Source organism: Catharus ustulatus, chromosome 28 (assembly GCF_009819885.2).
Source record: "Catharus ustulatus isolate bCatUst1 chromosome 28, bCatUst1.pri.v2, whole genome shotgun sequence".
Classification (NCBI taxonomy): Eukaryota; Metazoa; Chordata; class Aves; order Passeriformes; family Turdidae; genus Catharus; species Catharus ustulatus.
Genome location: NC_046248.1, coordinates 137348 through 159969, shown reverse-complemented (window position 1 = coordinate 159969; position 22622 = coordinate 137348). Strand labels below are relative to the sequence as shown.

The 22622-nt window shown below is 52.5% G+C and overlaps 1 protein-coding gene, 1 long non-coding RNA gene and 2 pseudogenes across 2 annotated transcripts; 1 reads left to right on the top strand and 3 right to left on the bottom strand.

Annotated features, from left to right (window-relative positions):
* Nucleotides 1-8454: 8454 nt before the first annotated feature.
* LOC117008073 lies at nucleotides 8455-9743 on the bottom strand. Its single transcript, XR_004420249.1, has 2 exons — nucleotides 9108-9743; nucleotides 8455-8678 (listed from the first exon to the last, which is right to left on the bottom strand). It is a non-coding gene; the product is annotated as an uncharacterized LOC117008073 (long non-coding RNA).
* Nucleotides 9744-9945: 202 nt separating this feature from the next.
* LOC117008069 (serine/threonine-protein kinase PAK 3-like) lies at nucleotides 9946-12575 on the bottom strand. The gene is given in 5 exon segments (XM_033081604.1): nucleotides 9946-10355; nucleotides 10775-10874; nucleotides 11269-11386; nucleotides 12126-12151; nucleotides 12153-12575. Coding segments are annotated over 5 exon segments (735 nt in total). The 5' UTR covers nucleotides 12249-12575; the 3' UTR covers nucleotides 9946-9960.
* A 5455-nt stretch (nucleotides 12576-18030) lies between these two features.
* On the top strand, nucleotides 18031-20236 carry LOC117007999 (annotated as a pseudogene).
* Nucleotides 20237-20724: 488 nt separating this feature from the next.
* Nucleotides 20725-22215, bottom strand: LOC117008070 (annotated as a pseudogene).
* Nucleotides 22216-22622: the final 407 nt, after the last annotated feature.

Here is a 22622-nt window from a genome sequence, read left to right as displayed (position 1 = left end):
TTAGTAAGAGATCAAGTATTGCTAAGTTACATTTTGTCTCTAAATAAAGTCCTTACAGCGCTGCGAGGAGCCTTGCAGTGGAACCAGCCTCTGCCCTTAGAAAATCCTGTCCATGACATCCAGCCAGGAGATCAAGTATATGTGAAGAACTGGAATACGGAACCCTTGAAAGAAGTATGGGGCGGTCCTCACCAGGTGATCATGACTACCTACACGGCAGTGAAAGAACAAGGGATCGAAAATTGGATTCACTACACTCGAATCAAGAAGGTCCCGTCAAGATGGGAAGTACAGCCTCTGTCAGCAACAAAAATGGTGTTCAGGGCAAGGCCTTAGTTCTTTTAACATTAGTCTGCATAATGCAGGTGGGAGAAGCGTTTGTTAAAATCATAGTTCCGGAGCCAGATGTAATAGTGCCGGAAGGTGCGAGAGTAAATTTAACCTGTCTGTTTTCTAACAACCAGAGAGCTGGATTAAAAGAAGTAAATGCAGCCTGGAAACAAATCACCACAGACGAAGTATTTACAAAAGGGATCGTGACACTTTGGGATATGGAACAGCAAAGAGGTAGCACCACATTGATGATATCTCATATGCAAGCTGATCAGGTAGGACAATTCTCATGTGTTGTGTGGATTAGAGAAAGCTTTGACTACGAAAAAATAAATGTAGATATTCTAAAAGAGAATAGGAGAGTACGACAGGTGACAGAAGTTGGAAAAACACAACAAGAATTGGGACAAGAAAACTTAATAGTGGGATTAGTTAGAGATTTTGAGCAAGTACAAAATACTACGTCCATCACTGCATGTTTACCTTTACCTAAAGCGGCGAGAGATCCAATACCATGAGGCATCATTCCCGTTGGGAAAATGCCTCCAGTAACCATAAATAGGACAAGAAAATGTAATAAAGTAATGCAGAACCATACTAAGATGATAGAGGAAACCTGTACAGTTCGAGGGCAACGGTCATCGCCAGGACGAAGGAGTGAATGCCTAAAATTACCAAATGCAGTTTATTCAAAAATTGGGCGGTTCAAGGATGTAGGATGGTGTTCTTATGACATAAGGAAAAAAAGACAAAAACCAGTCACTGAATATTCTTATGAGATAGTATGTCAAGAAGGGAGGGAAGAATGGGAACAGTGGAAAACGATTTGGGGTCCCAGCTTGTTAGAATCTTACAGCTACATAGGACCAGTACATTGGTGTATCGAACGGTCAGGCCAAAGGGAACAAGAACATTTAAGAATGTTAGGGACTGAAGTGGTAAGACGGGATCAAATGACCCCCACACCTAGCTGGAATTGTAGCAAAATCATCACATGTGATACCCCTGAATCCCAAATTGGTTTAGTGCCAGTCCAGATACTACTAAAATGGGGCTGTGAATGTCAAAGATAAAATCATACAATAACAGGTGAAATAAAGGGGGCTTGGAAAGATTGTCAGGCGACTACCGTCAGGAGTCCAGGGCATTCAGTGTGGGTAACGGGGCACGGACAATGGACTACCCATATGCCCATTAACGGCCCAGTCACGCAGATTATGTTAGGGGTCCCTACGCTCTGCCCTTTCTAAAAAGAGTCTAAATTAACACAAAGAGAGATACAGTCACGAACAGAGAGAAACAAATGAGGTGGCAGAAGAACTAGGACTGGGAGATGAAGATGAATGGCATGAACCCTCATGAGGAGTTAAATTTAGATGGGTACTGGAATCCCTGTTTGCACAAATTTCTACATATAGAAACCGGAAGATGCTGTACAAATTATTGGGACAAACTGAAAAGTTAGCCGCAGTTACAAAGAAAGGATTTAGGGATCTAAACTTACAGTTGCAAGCAACAACAAGAATGACAGTCCAAAATAGAATGGCATTAGATTTGCTCTTATTAAAAGAACACGGAGTCTGTGGATACCTCCAAGGAAAGGTTGATCATTGCTGTGTACATATCCCAAATGTCACAGAAGTAGAAAAGGACATAAGTCAATTGGAACAAATTGAAACAAAAGTACATGAAGTCCAGGAAGAAACTGAACATAATTGGGTAGGAGCACTATTTAGCTCCCTAGAAATCCAGGTCTCTGGTTGGATATCATCAATTGTACAATATGTAATAATAATTGTGTTGATTATTGTAGTCTGCATGATTATGTATAGATGTCTTTTAAGAATGATTGCCAGAGAAGGAACTCATACTCGACGTGTCATGAGAGCACTAACCCGGAAAGAAGTAATCCTACCAATTCAAAGAGAAGACCCACCATCCTACTTAGAAACCATTACTTGAAGAATTGAGCATCCTTGCAGAAAATCTGAAGAATGCTCAAAAGGGGGGAGTTGATACCGAAATAACGAGAAAAAAGAACTAATGTAGATATAGCAATAGCAGTAGTTATGCTAAGGCTTAGAAAGCAGCAGTTCACAAGCAGGCCCTGGGAATGTACTAAGAACCACAAACTAATAATTAAAGGATCTAGTAGAGCATGCAGAACACAGTGAAATAATAAATGATAAAAGTTAATGTATAATCAATGATAAAGGGTTCTGGTGGTGGGAAGACAAGCAAGGGGGATTAAAGGGGGGTAACCTATAGTTTTGAGTAGACAAGCGTGTAGAATTTATGACTTTTAGGGATAATATCTACAAGATTTATGTAACTGTATTGTCTTGAAGAAGGTGTACTTCTGTATGTAGATCACTTTGTAAAAGGATATAAAAACCTGACAAAAAAGGAGAACGGTGGGCTCTGACTTTGGACGTTAGTCCTCAGACCCCAGGGCCCTCAATAAAGCACCGCACTAAACAACCTAGTTGTTTCGTGTCTCTCTGACGGGCAACATGAGTGTCCTGAGTGTGGGAAGAGCTTCTCACAGAGCTCAACCTTGACCCGACACCAGCGGAGGCTCCACTAAGGGAAGCCCTGTGAGTGCCCAAGTGTGGGAAGAGCTTCGTGCTCTGCTCCACCTCCATCCCCTATGGGAGGATCGGTGTTGGAAGATCCCCAGTGACCCCCGTTGGGCAGAGCCCTGGTGATCCCCATTGGGTGGGTGGAAGGGGTTGGAGAGATTTCTTTGCACTCTCCTTGTCCTGCTGTCATTTTGTTGGTAATAAATTCATTCCCTGTGCCCAGGCTGGGTTTGTGATCCCTGTTTTGCTGTTTGGTGAGGATCTCTCCCCATCTTATCCCAACCAGGGACTTAAATTTTCTCTCCCTTGTGCAGTGGGGAGAGGCAGGGTCAGAGTGGCTTTGGTGGGTGCCTGGCATCAGGTCAGCATCACCCAGGCTATGGACACCCTGAGATCCGAGTGTGGTGATGCATTCCATCACTTGTAGAGAAAGTGCTGACCCAGACTGTGGCTGGGATGAAGCACTATTATAATTGGAGCCCACTCTCTTGTGACCCTATCAACAGAAATCCAAAAGGAGACCTCTGAGCTCTCCTGGGCCACCATGGGCTGTGACCAGCAGTCTCCCTCTGAAAAGGCCTCTCAGAGCCAGCAAACCCTCAGCTTTGCTATGCCTGGAGGAAACACGACATGTCTTGAGCCGATACCCTCGCTCCTCAAGGCCTGGTCCTTCACCCAGCAGGATTTGCAAAAACATCTGAAGTGAAGATTTCACTGAGCTCTGAGGGGAATTTTTCACAGGTGCCTTGCTTGCACTGACTGTTATTGCGTGTGTGTGAGCCCCTGGACATGTGCAAATACAAATACAGCTTTCCTAGATGTGGAAGTACCTTGGATATCTAAGTCAGTCTTGTAACATCGTTCAGTTATAGTTATGAACCTACTTATATGCTGCTAAGTCTTGTTCTTTTGCTAAGTGATTAAATATAAGTCATAAGCTAAGTGCTGTTTTGTTATTAACTTGCTAAATACAGCTTGAAAGTTATAGCTATAAGTTAGGTTAAATGCTATTAAGAGTTATTCCACTGTTGAATTGTTAAGATTAAGTTATAAATTAAGTTAGGTATAAGTTCAGTGTTGTTCCTCTGTTGAATTGCTAGGTCTGAGGTATAAGTTAAGTTACAAATCAAGGTAGAAGTTAAAGTGCTGCTCAGTGTTGTTTTTTGGCCGTGTTCCTTTTAGTCCTTGCCTGCTCTGTCTTTTGTCCCATGCACCTGAACACAGCACACACTCACCTACACTCCCCTAGAGAGTTCTCAGTTCATTTCTGTTCTGGTTGCCTGGATTTTGTTTGGTTTTGTTGTTGCTTGTTTTCCTACGTTCTGCCTTAGCTGTCCTGTAGGCAGTAGAGTGAATCTTGCCAATGAACCTGTTGTACTGTCACTTAATATTAAATCTGACTTTTGCTCATGCCCTTGCACTGATTTTTAAGCGATCTCAAACACTCTCATTCATGACAGCACCACAATGTCCCACATCACCGAGGGCCCTGACACACGCCCGTGTCACAAAGGGCCACACCCGGCACCCAGTAGCAGAGGGACAGCCTGGAACCGGCACGGAGCAGCCCCGGGCTCGTGGCCTTGTAGCCCCTGGCGTGGCCCGAGCCCTGGGAGGCTTTGGCCACGGTCCCAGCCGCCAGCCCCAGCCCCGCCCTGCAGAGCCCTGGGGCTGCAGCCCGGGCTGCCCGGGGCAGCAGTAATTGGCCGGCCGGACGTGCCAGGGCCCTGTGGGCAGTGGCTCCGTGTCCCACGGGGGCCGGGGACGAGGGGTGTCCCTCGGGGCTCTGCCTGGGCACTGGGGCTCGTCACTGCTTATTGGAGTTTTTTTTCACTTTCATCTGTTCATATTCATTTACTATTGGTGGAAAGGGATTTTTAAACCCTGTAGAGGATACGACACTCACTCCAGAGAGTCCTCTTAAAAATCATCTCTCAAACTGAGACACTCTACAAGAGCTTGGAACGTGGAATGAGCTCCAGCCGGAGCTCCCGCCTGATCCAGTACGAGCAGATCCAAACTAAGGAACATCCCTGCTGGTGCTTGGAATGTGGGAAGAGCTTCAGCAACAGCCCCCACAGCATAAAGGACCACAAGATCAACACTGGGGAGAGGCTCCATGAGTGTGAGGAGTGTGGAAAGGGATCCTCACAGGTCTCAACCTTGACCCAACACCAACGGAGGCACCACTGAGGGAAGCCCTCTGAGTGCCCCGAGTGTGGGAAGAGCTTCATGCTCTGCTCCAGCTCCACCACCCATGGGAGGATCAGTGTTGGGTGATCCCCAGTGACCCCCGTTGGCAGAGCCCTGGTGATCCGTGGTCCTGGTGATCTGCTGTTGGGTGAGGGGAAGGGGCTGGAGAGATTTCTTTCCCTTCTCTTTGTCCTGCTGTGCTTTGGTTGGCAATAAATTCCCTCCTTGTGCCCAGGCTGGGTCTGTTGTTCCTGTGCTGGTGCCCAGGGCGGATCTCTCAGGTTCATCTCTCAACTCCCGGGCCTCTCCTCAGCCAGTCCGAGAACAGAAACGCGAATCCGAGAGCTGCTCTCACTTTGTACCAAAGGTCCATCTAACCAATCTCTCACGCAGGCGTAAACAGGGATTTGCCCGATTCACCCCCAGAATTGCTAGCAGGTCCTCAACGACACAGCAAATCCTTTCACCAGCATCTAAACCCTTCTGTTGCTTGTACGCTGAACTGTACAGGCTCACGTTGTGCACAAGGATGTCTCTTGTGACTTATCAAGAGCCTTTTGGCCACACATACATTTACAGGGTACAATTCCATTGTTTTAAACACACAGTTTGTCTGCAGCCCCAGCAGGTCTTCTCTGTCCCCAGGATGAGCAGTCAGGAAGCAGAGGTTCCCCAGGTAGATCCCAGTGGTGCAGCAGAGACATCCACAGCCCGGTCTGGTCTCGCAGCCAGACAGAATCTCCTGGCTGGCTCACCAAATGAATCACGGAAAGGACTGCCCAACTAATACTAGTTAGAATATGGTATGGTATAGTTAGAATGTGGTGATGTTTATTGACAGCACCAGGCTCACGGGGACCACTCAAAACATGTATGCAAATTTTACATATTCCTATAATTACCCAGTACACCTAGACACATGCATTACCTTACCCCATCTACCCCCACTTTGTATTACAATGAGCTCAAAGTGCTTTTATTCTTTTGCAGTTCTTAGTTCAAAATTATTTTGTGGGTCCTGAAATGGGTCAGTGGTCTTCCAAGATGAAGTCAGGGATGTCTTCCTCATGATAAGCTTTTCACCTTTGTCTTGTTGGCAGGCTGTCTTGTCCCTTGGCCACAGTCCAAACTGTCCAGCCTACTTCTTGCTGGTTTTGGGGCCCAGGTGCAGTTATGGTTTCTTCATCCTTACAATGCCCTATTCTCCCATCCTACTTCTACAAATACAACAAAGTCAAGCAAATGATATATTGTCTTAGCTCTAACTGGCTCCATCTGTTAATAATTAGCCCTTCTAGTCTGGTTCCATTCTTCTTATTAAACTCTTAATATAAATTGCTTCTATCCTTCTAGCTAAACTCTTAACCCTTTTAAATCTTTCAGACCTTGATTCAGCCTAACCCCTCACCCACCATCCCACTGCCTCTCCAGGAGCCTGGCATGGCCAAACCCTCCTGGGGACACCTCAGACATGGGACACGGAGCAGGAAATGAATCCTGGGGGATGGAGCCGGGCATGACTGGCAAGTCCCAATTCCAGTCCTGGGTTCCCTATCCTGCGCTCCTGGGGTCCCCATCCTACTCCTTGGGTCCCTACCCTACTCCTGATGTCCCCATCCTGCTCCTGGGGTCCCCATCCTGCTCCTGGGGTCCCCATTCCAGTCCTGTTGTCCCTGTCCTGCTCCCAGTGTTCCAAATTTCAGGGTGTCCTCACCCTGCTCCTGGTATCCCCATCCCAGTCCTGGTGTCCGCACCCCAGTTCCTGGTGTCCTCAACCTGCTCCTGGTGTCCCCATCCCAGTTCCTGGTATCCCCAACCTCCTCCTGGTGTCCCCATCCCAGTTCCTGGTGTCCCCATTCATATTCCTGCTGTTCCCATCTCTGTCTCTGCTATCCCTATCCCATCCTGGTGTCCCCATCCCTGCTCCCAGTGTCCCCATTCCCATTCCTGGCTCCCAAAGAAAACTGCCAGCCACTGGAGGAGGGAACCTGGATTTATTGCCCCAAGCAGGATTAACTGTTCAAAGCAGGATAATTTAACACCAGAACTAAAATACTGGGAATATTTGTGGTACTTGGCTTTAAAACACTGGAAAATGGGAAATTGATCCATTAGCAAGAGCTGTGGGTGGGTGGAAGCAGCAGGATGAGCTCTGCTGGCAGCTCCTGGCTTTCCCAGGAAGAGGGAAGGGACCGGATCCAACTCCATGGATCGCTCAAGCAGTGATTCCTGCTGGGATGAGAGGGTCACAGTGTCACCCTGTCCCTGTCCCCATCCCACAGGATGGACCTGGCTGGAGCCCATGGAGAGCAGGAGCTGCTCTGGAATCCCACCTGATCCTGCACAATCCTGCACCATCCATTCCACATCAATCCTGCCCCATCCACCCTGCCCCAGTCCCACTCTGGAATCCCTCATCCTTCCCCCTCCATCCATCCTGCCCCAATCCTGCTCCATCCATCCCACATCAATCCTGCCCCATCCACCCTGCCCCAGTCCCACTCTGGAATCCCTCATCCTTCCCCCTCCATCCATCCTGCCCCAATCCTGCTCCATCCAACCCATGGGAATCCCCCTCCATCCATCCTGCCCAAATCCTGCTCCATCCATCCCAACTGATCAGGCACTTCAATCTTTCTCTGATCCCACTCCATCCATCCATCCCATACCAATCCTACTCCATTCATCCATCCATCCATCTTGATCCTGCTCCAGAATCCAGCCCCGATCGCACTCCACAATTCCATCTGATGTGGCACGGGACCCCTGCTCTGATCCAGAATCCCTCCCTGAGGCCAGTCTGTCCATTCCCCTCTGTAATCCCACCCTGGATCCCACCCTCCCCTGCTGGCACTCGCAGGTGGCACCAAATGCGTGTCCCTGCCCGCAGCCCCAGCGCGCCGCCCTGCCCTGAGCCCGACACAAACCAACACCCGCGGGCTTTGGTTCGCAGGGCCGGAAGGGCCGGGGCTGCTCCCCCTCCCTGTTTCGCCTTGGGTTAGATTCAATTCTTTAGGTCCGTTGTGGAGGGGATAAAGGCGGGTTTTTCTCCAACACGGGGCGAGGTTTTTCCCTTGCACGGAGGACCTTGGGCCTTGCCCGGGCCCCTTCTGCTCTCTCGGCAGAAGCAGCGGCATTTTCCACCGCACACAGTTTGTAACCAAGAGTCGGCTGCGGTCGAGAAGGCTCCGAGCGCCTCCTCCCAGGCTGACTCTGCAGATGCCGAGGCTGCTCTGGGCTCTGCCAGGGCTCTGCTGGGCTCAGCTCTGGCCAGGCTGGCCCGCTCTCCCCTCGCATTGCTCGGGCAGCCGAGGCACAGGGGGAGAAGGAAGGGACACAAGGGTGCTGAGGTTTAACAGAGTTTTATTCAAAAACTGCCATAACAAACAGGCTGTCCTAATGACCCTCACTAACTAGCAGTGCTAACTACCATGACTAACTTGTCCTAACTCCTGTAACAAAAAGGTGTTCTCAAGTGCTTCATCTCCTCCGCTGCACCCGCGGTTCCTTTGCTGCAGCGATCAGAGGGGTCAGGCTGGAGAGAGGCTTGGCTGATGATAGAAATGGGTGCTGCCCAAAGGATAAAAAGAAAGAAACAAACCATTACTTTCCAGAGTCAAGTTCCTGGAGGAAGGGGAACAGTTTTGAAACTCAAGAGAGGGAAGCAGGCTCAGATTAGGTCTAAGGAAGAATTTTTTTAGCGGGAGAGTGGGGAAACACTGACAGAGGGTGCCCGGAGCTGTGGGAGCTGCCTCCTCCCTGGAAGCATCCAAGCTCAGATCAGGCAAGGCTCTGAGCCACCTGATCCACTTGAAGATGTCCCTGCTCTTTGTGGGTCACCGGGTCCAGATGACCTGGAAAGGACCCGGCCAGCCCAAACCAGGCGAGGATTCTGCTTGCTTTGCGTGTGGAAACAGCGAGACTGGAGATTATCGGAGGGCCCCCCAAGCAAACCCCTCCCTGGCGCTGCTGTTTGCCCCGCAGCCGCTTCGCATTCACCTGCAGCAGCTCCTGGGCTGACCAGCGCCGCTCCTCGTCCGGCTCCAGGCTGCACTCGAGGAAGTCCCGCAGCAGAGCCGACAGGCGCCGGGGCTCCTGCAGCTGCGGGGTCCCGTTCTGCCGGATCAGGGGTGCGAGCCTGCAGGAAAAAGCAAACGCAGCGCTCTGCCAGCTCCCTTCACAGCCACAAATGCTCACAGCGAGCCCGGGTTCTCAGCCCCAGCTCCAGGGGCAGTTTCCTCCCTGGCAGAGATGCTGCTCACGGCTCATTTTTCTATGCCGACCAAAAACCCCAAACCCTGGTGCAGCCACAGCCATTGCAACATCCAGATGATCTTGCTTTGAGAGCCAATTTCATTGGCTGAGTTTGTTAGTGGGAACCTCCATCAGAAATAGCACATTTTGCTTCTCTAAATACAGACAGCAGCTTACAGGCCATTTTCAAGAGTCAGTGTGGTCTGTGTGTTATTTCAAAGGACTCTTGCATCAACACATGTCTGCAGTGCCACTGACAGTGAAGTAAAATGCATTCCTGGTGCCCATCCCAGAAACTGCCAGGCAGGGAACAGGAGGTTTGGGTTGCTGTAAGCTCAGGTTTGATGACAGAGAAAGTAGCTTGGACTAGGAAGGAAATATGTTGGAGTGTAGAGATGTTAAGCAATCATCTTCATGTTTTAGAGAAGTTGCCCAGTGGAGAAAAAATCAGAGGGGGAAGTTTATCTCACAAAACCTCACTTAGAAACCCCTTCAGAAAACTTTTTGGGTTTGGGGGAGGGTTTTGGGGTTGGTTTGGGGTTTTTTTTGCAAGATAACATTAGAGCTGATACACTGGCTTCACATTTTCAGGTCATCCTTAGGGACAAGAGAGATGCAACAACTTAAAACCCAAAGCCAATTGTTGCTGGAAAACTGCGGAATATTCATCTGTGTTCAGGCTCGAGTCCTCTGGGAAATCCCTTCCCGATGTGCAGAAACCTCCAGCTGCTCCTCCCAAGGCAGGGTCACCCCTGTGCTCACAGGCTCTGCAAACACTGCAGAATTTGCCTCTTACCATAGCCCCTGTTTGCCTGAAGTAAGGAGGTTCTCCTTCCACCATCTCGATGGTCACAATGCCGAAGGACCAGATGTCCACCTTGGGTCCATAAGGAGAACTGGTCACAACTTCTGGGGCCATCCAGTGAGCAGTGCCCACCATGGAGCTGCACTGGTCCTGCTCAGGGCTGAGCTGAGCACAGAGGCCAAAATCAGCTGAGGACAGAAACAAAAAACTGTCAAAGACAGCTGGGATGAGGAAAGCAAGCACAAAGATTCCCCACTCTCAGTCTGAGAATGCAGGTGTTAAGTCAAGCTTGGAAAAGTCCTCAGGGCTGTGGCCAAGGAATGATGGAACTGGACCCTTCAAGAAACCCTCAGCATTCATGCAGTGGCTTTTAGTGATTGCCTTGAAGTTTAGATTCCAACTCCCGTCCCTCTGGAAGGGCCATACCCAGAGCAAAGGCACTGCTGACACCCTGCTCCTCTCCTGAGCTCTGTGCACGGGGCAGCCGCTCTCAGCTGGCAGCAGGGCCGGGCAGTGCCCCCAGCAGCACTTGTGGGGCTCTGGCTGTCACTGGGAACAGCCTCACACTGGCACCCCGGGAGCACCGTGCCTGGACAGGAACACCCACCCAGCTTGACAGAGCCGTCCATTCCCAGAAGGATGTTGGAGCTCTTCAGATCTCTGTGGATCACCAGGTTGGAATGGAGGAAATCCAGGCCCTGCAGACACTGTGAGAGAACAAGAAACACAAGGGTAAAAATCAGTGGCCACAATACATCATACAAGAAAGGACAGTTTGGAATTCTCCCAGCAGCAACTTTGCTGTGACAGGCCAGGAGACAGTGCAGACAAGCTCCAGGCAAATGGCTCAAGGCAAAGCTGAGAACAGCAAATCAAATCAAAAAAAGACAGAGAGAGTGCCACAACAGCAGCAAAGAGGACAAGAAGAGAGTAGAAGTGTAGTGATCCTGGCAGGCCGTTCACTTCAGAGGCTCTTTCTTCTCCAATTCATAAAAGCAACACAGAAACAAAGGCCTGAGCATGGAGCCACTCCTGTTGTCACACCCTGTTTGGAAGGACCATCGTGTCCAAGCCGTGGGAAGCACAAGCAGGATCCCTCACCTCCCGACTGACAGCTGCCATCTCTCCTTCAGCCATGCGTGTCTGTCTGACAATGTCCTGCAAAGTTCCTCCATCCATGTATTCCATCACCAGCCAGACATCTTCAGCAACAAGGAAGCTGGAAAAGGAAAACAACAGCATGGAGATGAATGTGCACTGCTCAGTTCCCCCATGGAAAAGCCTCAAGTGGAGTTTTGTTTCCAGGTCACTTGTCAATGAAAACAGATGGAGAGACATTCCTGCTAGCCTGCACAGGCCTTGGCATCTATACAGTCTGAAGGAGAAGGAGAGACCTGTGAGAAAGGAGATGCCTTAGATGGCAAAGCAAGTGAAAAATGCAGTTTAGCACCAGCCCAGATCAATGTGGAAGCACAACACCTGCCCCCAGCTGGTTCAGCATCTGAACTCATCAGTTCCACCATTCCCTCCAGAACAAGGCAACACAACTGCCAGAGTTATCCAGGCAAGGAGGCCGTACAGCACTTGGGACAGAAGTTATCAACTGTTTGGAAAACCTTGCACAAAGTCCCTTCAGAAACAGGCAAGGCCATGGAAAAATGGGCAAATGAGGCATTTCTGGAAACCTGGACTTCCTGGCATCTGCAGCAATGGAAATGAGTTGGGAAGAAGAAGCCAAGGGAAATAATTTCTGCCATGGTTTATCAGCACTTGTCATAAGACACAGCAAAGGGGGTCAACTTGAAGATAAAAACCAAACAAAAGCATGGAGGCAGTGAAAGTGCCAGGCTGTTGTTTTGGGAAGATATGGCCAGCCCAGGCTTTTTCAAACAGGCTCCAGACTACGGATGAAAGATTAACACAGGGCCCTTGCACGGGATAAGACCTGAAGCACTCACCTGTCCAAAGAGTTGACAATGTTTGGGGTTCTTCTTTCCTTTCAGGACCAGGATCTCATTCACAGCTCGTTCCCTATTCTGCTCTCTGAGACTCATTTTCTTTATGGCCACCTGAAGTGACATTGCAGAGCTTTAACTGCAGGGCTCTGTGGCAGGAGAGCACAGCAAACACTGAGCAAATCTTTTTGGAGCAACAGAGCCAGGCTGTGCCAAACTGCCTTGGGATGGGACACCAGAGCTCAGCAAGTGCCATTCCCACAGCCCATTTCTCTGCTCACTGGGGGCTGCTTACAGGACACATGGCCACAGACATTTGGCCTTGTGAGCTCTGCAGAAATGGTCCCTCAGCTGTCAGCCTCAAAGCTCTAACAACATTTTCCTGCACCTACAGTCTTCTCAAATGGCCTTAGTTTACCACCACTCTGATGATGATGATCAAAAGAGCAAAACAGCCCAGAGCCCTTTAGCAATTCTATGGGATTTTGGTCATCATTTCAAATGCCACTACTCTGTTTGGGATTGCACAACAAAGCAAACACAGACATCCATTGTCACAGGCTGTCACTGACACCAGACCCAAACACAACTGCAGGGTTTAGGAGAGAGCTTTGCTCTGGACATCCATCTTATTTCTCTCCCTCCCTCTCTGTGAACAGCTGAAACAGGATTAAAACCCCAAATTGAGCCCAAGCAGGATCTCTCCCTAATTATGCCATGAGGTATCCTTTGAAGATGAAAAGCAGGATGGAATGACTGCTAAACAGTGTTCCTTGTCCAAGGCTGAGATGAAGACAAATTGGGCCTCAATCTCCACCAGCTGATGCATTCATGGTTTTAGATATGAAGACCAAGCCCACTTGTCCTGCTCTGACAAAACACCGCTGCCCTCCTTGCATTCCTTTGGGCACTTCAGAAGGACCAAGTGTGTCCCAGCTGTGTTCTGAAGGCTGACCACTGCTCTGCCTTCAGAGGAGCAGCCTGTGCAGGAAAGCTCTGCTGGGCCCCCAAAGCTCCAGCCACAGCTCCCAGCAGAGGGGAAAGCCCTCGAGAGCTGCCAGCCGTGCTGGCCGTGTTGGCACTGACCTCTCCTCCAGTGGCCCTGTCGAGTCCTTTATAACAGTTCCGAAAGCCCTGGAGACAAAAGAGCAGAGAAGAAAGAAGCAGAGCTTTAGGCCCTGGGAATGAAGGCCAGCCCAGACAGATCTCTGCTGCCTGCAGTTCACAGAACACCTGGGTGCATCGACCCTTCCAACAACAGTGCAGCAGCCACAGCCGTCTGCCATGCAAGGTGTGCAAGAAAAAACTGAGCCCAACACGAAGAAAAAGGTCTGGAGCAAATCCCAAATGTCCACACTGAATTTCTTTAGTTCAAAACCTGAGGTGGGAGTGGGTGTCTAAAGAACTGGGAAAGAATGTATTTCATTCTTTTGCATTTCCTGCCTAAGACTTGCAGGATCCACAAGGGTCCTGCCATCAGGCAGGTGAGGCATTTTTCCCCTGGAGTGCAGCAGCTCTGTGTCTGTTACTGAATGTATGGGCTTTACTACCTGTGCTGAAAAAAGCACTTATTAGTTCTTCTTGAGAACTGTTTTCTGAGAGTCACCAGCTGGTCAGTTGCTCTTTAAGGCAATCAAATTCCAGGCACAGAAGATCTTCCAGGTCCTGCTCCTTGCTGCAGGCAGGACACTGCCAGCCTCAGGGGCCTTTGACGGTGCCTTCTGACCACAGTTACCAATTCTCATCAGCACTGAGAGATAGCAGGATCACAGCCCAGTGTCTGAAGGTGTTTGGAGCTCTCCCAACTTCTCACTTGATCCTGCACCAGCAAAATACCTGGGCCCTGCTTGTGCAGCAGTAACTGCCATGCCCTTACCCTTGGCCAATCTGCTCCAGTTCCAGGTATTTCTCAGCAGGCTCCCCCACGTTCACGATGTTCCCTGAAAGAAACCACGTGGAAGATGTACCCTCCCCAGATGGAGACCCCTGCCTTGCAGCAGAGCCAGAATGCAGCCCCACTCCCTGGGGCCATGAGCCCCTTGGTCTGAGCTGGGGAAGGACAAGCAATGGCTCTGTGACATTCAGCTGCAGAGCAGCACTGGGTGCAGCTCCTGCTGAGACACACACACAGCACCCTGCTCTGGCACACAGGAACAGAACAGACGTACTCAGCTGCAGCAGGCACCACTCCCCTCTCCCCTCTGGCTGCAGGGCTGTGCTGCTGTCACAATGTTCAGCCCAGGATCCTGCAGTAGGAGGGAGGTTCAGTGTCCTCTTCCCAAGCAGAGGGAGGTTCCCTGTCCTCTTCCCAAAATTGCTGCAGGTTCACCATCATCTTCCCAAAATGCTGCAGGTTCTCTGTCTTCTTCCCAAAATGCTGCAGGTTCTCTGTCCTCTTCCCAAAATGCTGCAGATTCTCCATCATCTTTCCAAGCCACGGGGCATTCACCATCCACATCCTGTGCTGGGAGATGTTCACCCTCCTCTTCCCAAGCCACAGGATGTCCTCTGTGCTCGTCCCACACCGGGAGATGTCCGTCACCCTCATCCCATGCCGTGGGAGCTTGGCCTCCTCGTCCTGTGCCAGGGGACATCCACCATCCTCCTCCCTTGCCAGGAGATGTCCACTGTCCTTGTCCCACACTGCGGGAGCCTTGCTGTTGTGTTCCCTAAAGCACGGGGTGTTCGCCCCTCGGTCCCCCAGCACAGTGGGAAGCTCACTGCTGTCTTCTTCCTCTTTGGAAGCAGAGGGAGCTGGAGGAGGAGCTGATGCAGCTTTTGTGCCCTGTGGACAGACGGTAGCGTGAGGGACAGGAAGTTCTATCTCAGTTATCACCTTCTTATCCTCAGCTACACATCCAGCTGCACTAAGCTGAAACAGAGTTCAGAGTTGTTCACACTGACCATGGCTAAAGTTGGCATTGCCACTTATTGTTGGCAATTCGATATTTCACCATGGCTAAGGCCAATCTTCTGTCCTGCAAACCAGACCTGCAGCTCTTGCTAAAACTCTTCATCAGAAAAGGAGAAAAACTGCCCAGGGATCCACTTGCTGCTGCTGCTCCTGCAAAGACCCTGAAGGAACTTTCCTTCAGCCTCCCAGGCTGGCTCTGGGCTGCCCACACAGAGAGCTCAACACTTGCTGCACAATTCTGAACACCAAAGGTTTCTTCCCACTCACCGAAGGAGGAGCTGCTTGGGATCCACGCATGAGGTGCCCTGCAATGGGAGAGGGAACATGAACCAGATGCTGGTAGCAAAAAAATTGCCTGTGGTGGGAAATTCCATGGAGCAAGGCAAGCCCAAGAGAGCATTTTGCTTTCACAGCATCCATCCAGGAGCCACAGTCCCTTCCCAGAGCAAGCAAGTAGAAGAGCACAAAATACTGGGCTGTGTCAGCTCTTGGCTGGAGCAGCAAACAGAGGGAGTTCCAGGCTCCACTGCCACAGGACGCCCTGCTTCGAGGGGAACAGAACCCCCTAGGCCTCATTGCAAACGCCTCGCTGGCTGCAGACACCCCCTTTTTCAGCTGCAGCTGCTGGCAGCAGCTCTCCCAAACCAATGTGTGCCTTCGTGGGCAATTTGGTTACAAAGTCAGCTCAGGTGCAGAGGAAGAACAGAAAGCACACAGCAAGCCCAAAGCCTGCAGATGCTGCACCGAGGGAAAAACTCGAACTTCACTTGCCAAGTGGGTTAAAAAAATACCCTGAATAAGCCACAGAGTACAGGAGTGCAAAGCTGCAGCAAGCACTTGCTGGATCATGGTGGCTGCGCTGCTCACGTCTGCAGACTGTACCCCTGCAAGCACAGAAGACACGCCAGGGGCTGGGCTGGCTGCTGGGAATGCCTCGGGCAGGAGGATCCTCCGGCAATCAGCAGCACCCAGAGCCGCTCTGGGCACTGAGGCCTCTGTGTCCCACAGCAATGGGAACACCACTGGGATGTGCCAACGCTCCTGGGACATCAGAGCAGCAGCTCACGCAAAACTGCTTGGGAGGTTCTCCCGTTCACAAAGGAGCACAAAGAATCCTCCCAGGGCACAGCCCACTGCCCAAAGGATCCAAGAGGAACTCTGAAAATGCAGCAAACAAGGACACCCCAGAGTCCAGCCTGAACTCTGAGGAGGAGCAAGGACGGGACAAAACCAAAGGAAACACGACCTTTAGTCACTGATGCTTCTGACTAAAACCAGCAAGGCTTGTTCCATCTGGATCTTTGTTCTAGTTCTAAAAAAAGCAAGGTTCTCCACTGTAAATTTACAGAAGGCAGAAACTGGGGAGGTGGGATTAGGAAGGAGGAGGAGCAGGAGGAGGAGGAGAGGGAGATAGGAAAAGGAGGAGCAGTGAGAGGAGGAGCAGGAGCCGGCAGAAGAAGGAGAATCAGGGAGGTTCCAGTGCCCCCTGTGGCCGCAGCTACCCCCTGGCCACGGGACCATCGCCCCCAGCGCATCCTGCAGGGGAGCGGGGAGGGAAAGCTCGTCCCAAATCATGTCGGGGGGTCCCTGAGAGGGTTTTTTTATTGGGGTGTGTTTGGAGCTCGCAGATTGCAGGATTGAGCCCCAAATATCATCTGGCCTCCCTGGGAGGTTTTTTTTCTGTGTATCTGTTTGGATCTTGCAGGACCCCAAAGCTGAGCCCCTCGGAGATCTTTGGGGGTCCGTGTGGCCATTGCCCAGTATGGGCAGGGGGTGGACATTGGTCCTGGGGACCCCTGGGAGAGCAGAGCAGAGGAACCCCTGGGACCTCCAGAGTAGGGAGAGCAGAGAGGGGTGATCCCGGAGCTGGGGGGCCCTGGCAGCCTGGAAAGGGGGAGAGTCTGGAGAGGAGGGACCCGTGGGATCCCAGGGATCTCCAAGTGAGGCATCAGTGAAGAAGGGACCCCATGGACCCCCAAAAGTCCCTGGATCATCCCTAAGCAGGACTCTGGAGAAGGCGGAACCCCTGGAGCCATTGGACCCCCATCATCCCAGGGAAGGGAAACCTCTGGAGCCCCGAAGAGGAGAGATCAGAGATGGGGAATGCATTGGAGGGTTTTTGGGCTGAATCTTGATATTTTGGAGAATTTCATGGACACAAGACACCTCCTACATTCTAGAGATGGATTTAGGCAGGAGGAGCCCCCAGCCCAAGGCGCCCCCACCTTGTTTTTTCCCCTCAAACCAGGATTTGTCATTCCCAAACTACGGCTGGGATGGAGGAGGAAGAAAAGCCCCAAGTGCTTGGAATGTGAGAAGAGCTTTCACTACAGCTCCCACCTGAGGGAACACCAGAACATCCACACTGGGGAATGGCCCTATGGGTGTGGGAAATGTGGGAAGAGTTTCAGTTGGAGCTCCAACCTCCCCAAGCACCACAAGATCCACACCAGGGAACGGCCTGGAATGTGGGAAGAGCTTCAGGTGGAATTCTGAGCTCGTCACCCATCAGCACATCCACACCAGGGAGAGGCTCGATGGAGTGATGGAGACACGAAGGGACCCGGAGCTCTCACTTGACCCAACACCAACGGAGGCACCACTAAGGGAAGCCCTGAGAGTGCCCCGAGTGTGGGAAGAGCTTCATGCTCTGCTCCAGCTCCATCCCCATGGGAGGATCGGTGTTGGATGATCCCCAGTGACCCCTGTTGGGCAGAGCCCTGGTGATCTGTGGTCCTGGTGATCCTGTTTGAGTGGGGGAAAGTTGTTGGAGAGTTTCTCTCCCCTCTCCTTGTGTTGCTGTGATTTGGTTGGTAATAAATTCCCTCACTGTGCCCAGGCTGGGTCTGTTGTGGCCGTGCCGGATTTGCTGAGGGATCTCTCCCGTCCTTATCCCCAGCCGGACCCTCGGTTCCATTTTCTGTGCCTTGTGCAGCTGCCGGTGCAGGGTCAGAGTGGCTTTGGTGGGTGCCTGGCATCGGGCCAGCCCTCGCCATGGGCACCCCTGAGATCTGGCGTACCTGGGGATACATTTCTGGCACACCTGAGCTCCCACCTGCCCAGCAACCCCAGCGGCTGCTTTGGGGCTGGCGGCACCTGCCCGGCGCTGGCCGTGGGGTGAGTGGCGGCAGCTGGGGCCGGACTGGGGGCACTGGTGGTGCTGGGAGCCCCCCCTGGTGCGGGCGCGGAGCTCTCGGGTGAGCGGGGGGCGGGAGGCGATGGGACAAGGGGGGGAGAAGGGGGAAAAGGGGGCAGGGGGGAGCCGAAATGAAAGGGGAGGAGGAGAAGGAGAGCCCCCAAAGGAAGAGCAGGAGGGACTGAGGATTGGGGGAAGGGGAGGAAGGGGGTGGGAGAGGGTGGACGCCAAGAACTGAGGTGGGAGTGGGCTGGGGTTAGTGAGAAATGGGTGGGAAATGGCAAAATGGGGGGAATGTGATCCCAAAAGTGATTTTGGGGAGCAGCTGGAGGCGAGAGGGAGAGGAGTGTGAAAAGGGGAAATGGGGAGAAGAGTGGAAAAGAGGAAGTGGGAGCGTCGGCAGGAGGGTCCCGTGGCGGCCGTGGGGCACAGAGGGTGTGGGGTGGGGATCCGGGGTGGCCCCCGGTGTTCTCGGGGGTGCTGAGGAGGCACGCCCTGACCTGTGTTCTTGCACACACAGGGGTGTTCCAGTTCATGGGAAAGATCGAGTGCCACTTACATTAACGCACGGAGAAGTTGAGATTGGTGATTGGGTTCATCTACAACCGGGAGGAGTTGCTGTGCTTTGACAGCGACGTGGGGCTGTTCGTGGGGTTCACCCCCTTGGGGAGATAGAGGCCCTGCACCTGAACAGCAAACCGGAAATACCGGAGCATTATCGGGCTCAGGTGGGCAGAGTTTCCCCACACAACTACAAGATCATGGCCCCGTTCCTCGTGGAGCACAGAGGTGAGCGTGGGGCAGAGCGTGTCCCCTCGGGCCCTGCCCTGGGAATGACCCTGGAGCCCCTCAAAACCTCCCTGGGAATCACCCCAGAGCCCTCAGCCCTCCCTGTGCCCATCCCCGGGGCTTTCTGCCCCCTCCCCCAGTGACTCCTGTGGCTCTCCCAGTCCATCCCAGTCCCTCCCAGTGCCACCTCAGTTCATGCCACTGTCCCCATAGTCCCTCCCAGACCCTGCCCGTCTTTCTCAGTCCATTCCCAGTCTTCTCAGTCCACTTCCAGACCCCCACCCTCTTTCCCAGTGCACCCTAGTGCCTCCCAGTCCATTTCCAGTCCGTCTCAGTGCCACACCAGCCCTCACCCATCTCTTCCAGTTCCCCCCAGCTGATCCCAGTGTGTCCCTGCTCTCGTCCCAGTGCCCCCCAGGGTGTCCATCTCACTGTGGCCCCTGAGCTCCCAGCCCAGGCCTGGCTGTCTACTCTGGTCTGTGATGGATTTCTACCCTGCCCAGATCCAGCTGAGGGGTTTCCAGGGCCAGCAGGAGCTCTCAGGGCATGTGGTGGCCACCGACCTGGTCCCCAGCTCCTGGTGCACCTGGAAACGCCTCGCGGTTTGGGGTCACCTCCAGTTGCCAGGTGGAGCAGATCAGCCTGGAGCACCCCGAGGCAGCACTGGGGCACAGCCAAAACCCACAGTGAGGGGGGAGTGGGGATGCACTGGGGGAGCTGGGAGGGAGTTTGGGTGTGCTGGGTGTAACTGGGAGGGATTTGAGTGAGCCTGGAGGGGCTGGAAAAAAACTCAGGGATTGGAAAGCAGGGGTTGGAATGAGGTTGGTTGTGCTGGGAAGAGACCGGGTGGGTCTTGGTGAGTCCCGGTGGGGCTGGGAAGGGACTGGGAGAGGGTTGAGGGTACTGGGGCAGTGGGGGGGTAACGGGGAGGGGGCTGTGGATCCTGAGAGGGACAGGAGGGGCTTTGGTGGGTCCTGGGAAGGCTGGGAATAGATTGGGAGGAGGTCTCAGGGAGTTCTGGGTGGGCTGGGGGCGAATGGGAGGGTGCTTGGAGGGGCTTGGACTATCTGTGAGAGGTTTAGGTGGGTTCTGACCCCTGCAGACCCCCAGAGCTGCTGCCAGACACCGCCCATAGCAAGGTGGTGATGGGGATCAGGGGCTTTGTGTTGGGCTTGATCTTCCTGGAACTGGGGCGTGGCTTCTACCTGCGGAAGAAGGTGAGTGGGGGTCCCAGGGAGTCGTGTGCCCCCTCCTCCAGAGCGTGTGTGCTCTCCCTGGGGACCCTAGCCCGGTGTCATCCCCTTTCTCTGACCATCAGAGCTCCTGAGCCAGCAGCAGCTGCAGCCCCACCCCGTGACCTCAGGCCCCGGCCAGGACCCCCCACTCTTTCCGCACGTTTATTTTGGAGGGCGGCGGTGTGTTCCTCCCAGCCCTGCTATAGCTCTGCCCCTGCCCGGCTGCTCCCAGTGTTCCCAATAAACCTTCCCAGTTAGACCCAGTTCCGTTTATGCTGGGGCGGGACTGGGGAGGGACTTGGGGGGACCCCGCGGGGGGATCGTGATTGGGCGGGAGGGTGGGGTCCAGGTGGGGAACACTGGGTGCTGCGGGTCTGCCCGGCAACCGGTGAGTCATCAGAGCTGCTCTCTCTGATTGGCTGAATCTTCTTCATCGCATTGTCTGATTGGCTGAGGAGAGGCCCGGGAGTTGAGAGCAGGAACAGGAGAGATCCCGCCCCGAGCCCCGAACGGGAACAACAGACCCAGCCTGGGCACGGGGAGGGAATTTATTACCAACCAAATCACAGCAGGACACGGAGAACGGAGAGAAATTTCTAAAACCCCTTCCCCTCCACCCAACAGGGACCACCAGGAGCACGGATCACCAGGGCTGTGCCCAACGGGGGTCACTGGGGATCATCCAAGGCTGATCCTTCACGGAACGGCCAGAGCTGAACTCACTTTACCATTACGATCCTGTGCCCAGAGTGGGTCACAACCCGGGAACAGGAGGCCTTAGATGTGGCTCGAGCTGTGGCTCCATGGCCTTTTGGCTGTCAGATTGCGTTCGAAGGAGGCAAGGAGGAGGGAGAGGTCTTTTGCATAGGATAAAAAGGATTTATTACTTTGGGGAATCCATGGGGCAAATGACAAAGATGGCAAATGTGCAACAACTTAAATATGGAGGAGGTTCAAGGGGAAGGTACAAATTCTTAGCAAATTGGAGAAATTCTGGGGAGGAATAAAGGGTAAGGTTCACAAAGGCATTATCCAATGAGAAGGTAGGGGGGAAAACTGGGTAACATGGACTAATGAGACCTCGACTTTTAGGGGATTTCCAAAGGGGAATTCTAAGCAGGGGATTGGCACAAAGCAGGATTGACAGGGAAATCAGGATAGATTGACAAGGTGGGTGGGAGGGTATAATTTTGGACTAAACTATTAGCTTGGGAAATAACAGAACATACCATTAACAAGAAACACACTGCAACAGATCCTCCCATGGGGAATGGAGCTGGAGCAGAGCACGAAGCTCTTCCCACACTCGGGGCACTCACAGGGCTTCCCTTAGTGGTGCCTCCGTTGGTGTTGGGTCAAGTTAGAGCTCTGTGAGAAGCTCTTCCCACACTCAGGACACTCGTAGGGCCTCTCCCCAGTGTGGATGCGCTGGTGTCTGAGTGAGGTGGAGTTTAGCTTGAATCCCTTCCCACAGTCGGGGCAGCGGAAGGGCCTCTCCTCTGTGTGAATCCGCTCATGTATGAGGCAATTGGAGCTGGTCTGAAACCTCTTATCACACACAGGACACTCGTAGGGCCTCTCCCCAGTGTGGATGCGCTGGTGTTCTCTCAGGTTGGAGCTCCACCAAAGCTCTTCCCACATTCCAAGCAGGTGTAGGGCCGTTCTCCTGTGTGGATCACCTGGTGCTGGATCAGGTCGGAGCTCTGGCTGAAGCTCTTCCCACATTCCCACACTTCGTAGGGCTTCTCCCCAGTGTGGATCCTCTGGTGCTGGATCAGCTTGGAGCTGTAGCTGAAACCCTTCCCACATTCCAAGCACTTGTGGGGCTTCTCCCCTCCAGGAGGCTTCTCCACCAGCTCTGAGCTCTGCCTGGATCTCCGGCCGCCTTCCCGGCTCAGGGAGGGTCTTTCCTCCTCACAGCTCCCTGGGCTGGGTTTTCTGCTCCTCCTCATGAGGGATCTCTGGGGCTTTTCTGCCTCCTCCATCCTTGCACGCCTTGGGAATGAAAAATCCTGGTTTAGGGAAAAAAACAAGAAGAAAGCTTCTTGGACTGGAGTTCCTCCTTGCCCAAGTTCATCTCAGGAAGTCATTGGCATCTTGTGTCCGTAAGAACCTCCCAAACACCAAGATTCAGACCCAAAATCCTCCTGTCTTGGTTTCAAAGACAAGTGTCTGCTAAGAAATCCAGGAGCCTCTCTTTGAAATGGAGAATGTAAACCCCTCCCTCCAAACTATTATAATTTTGAAATTAAGGGGCTTTCAGGAAAAGATATGGGAATAGGAATAACAGTTCTTTACTAGGAAAATTAAAATAGAAATACAGTTTTACGAAGAACAAACCCAAAACACTCACCGAGTCAGAATACAACCTGACACCCCGTCAGTCAGGGTGTTGGCAGCAGTCCCATTCACTGGTGGCTGCAGTC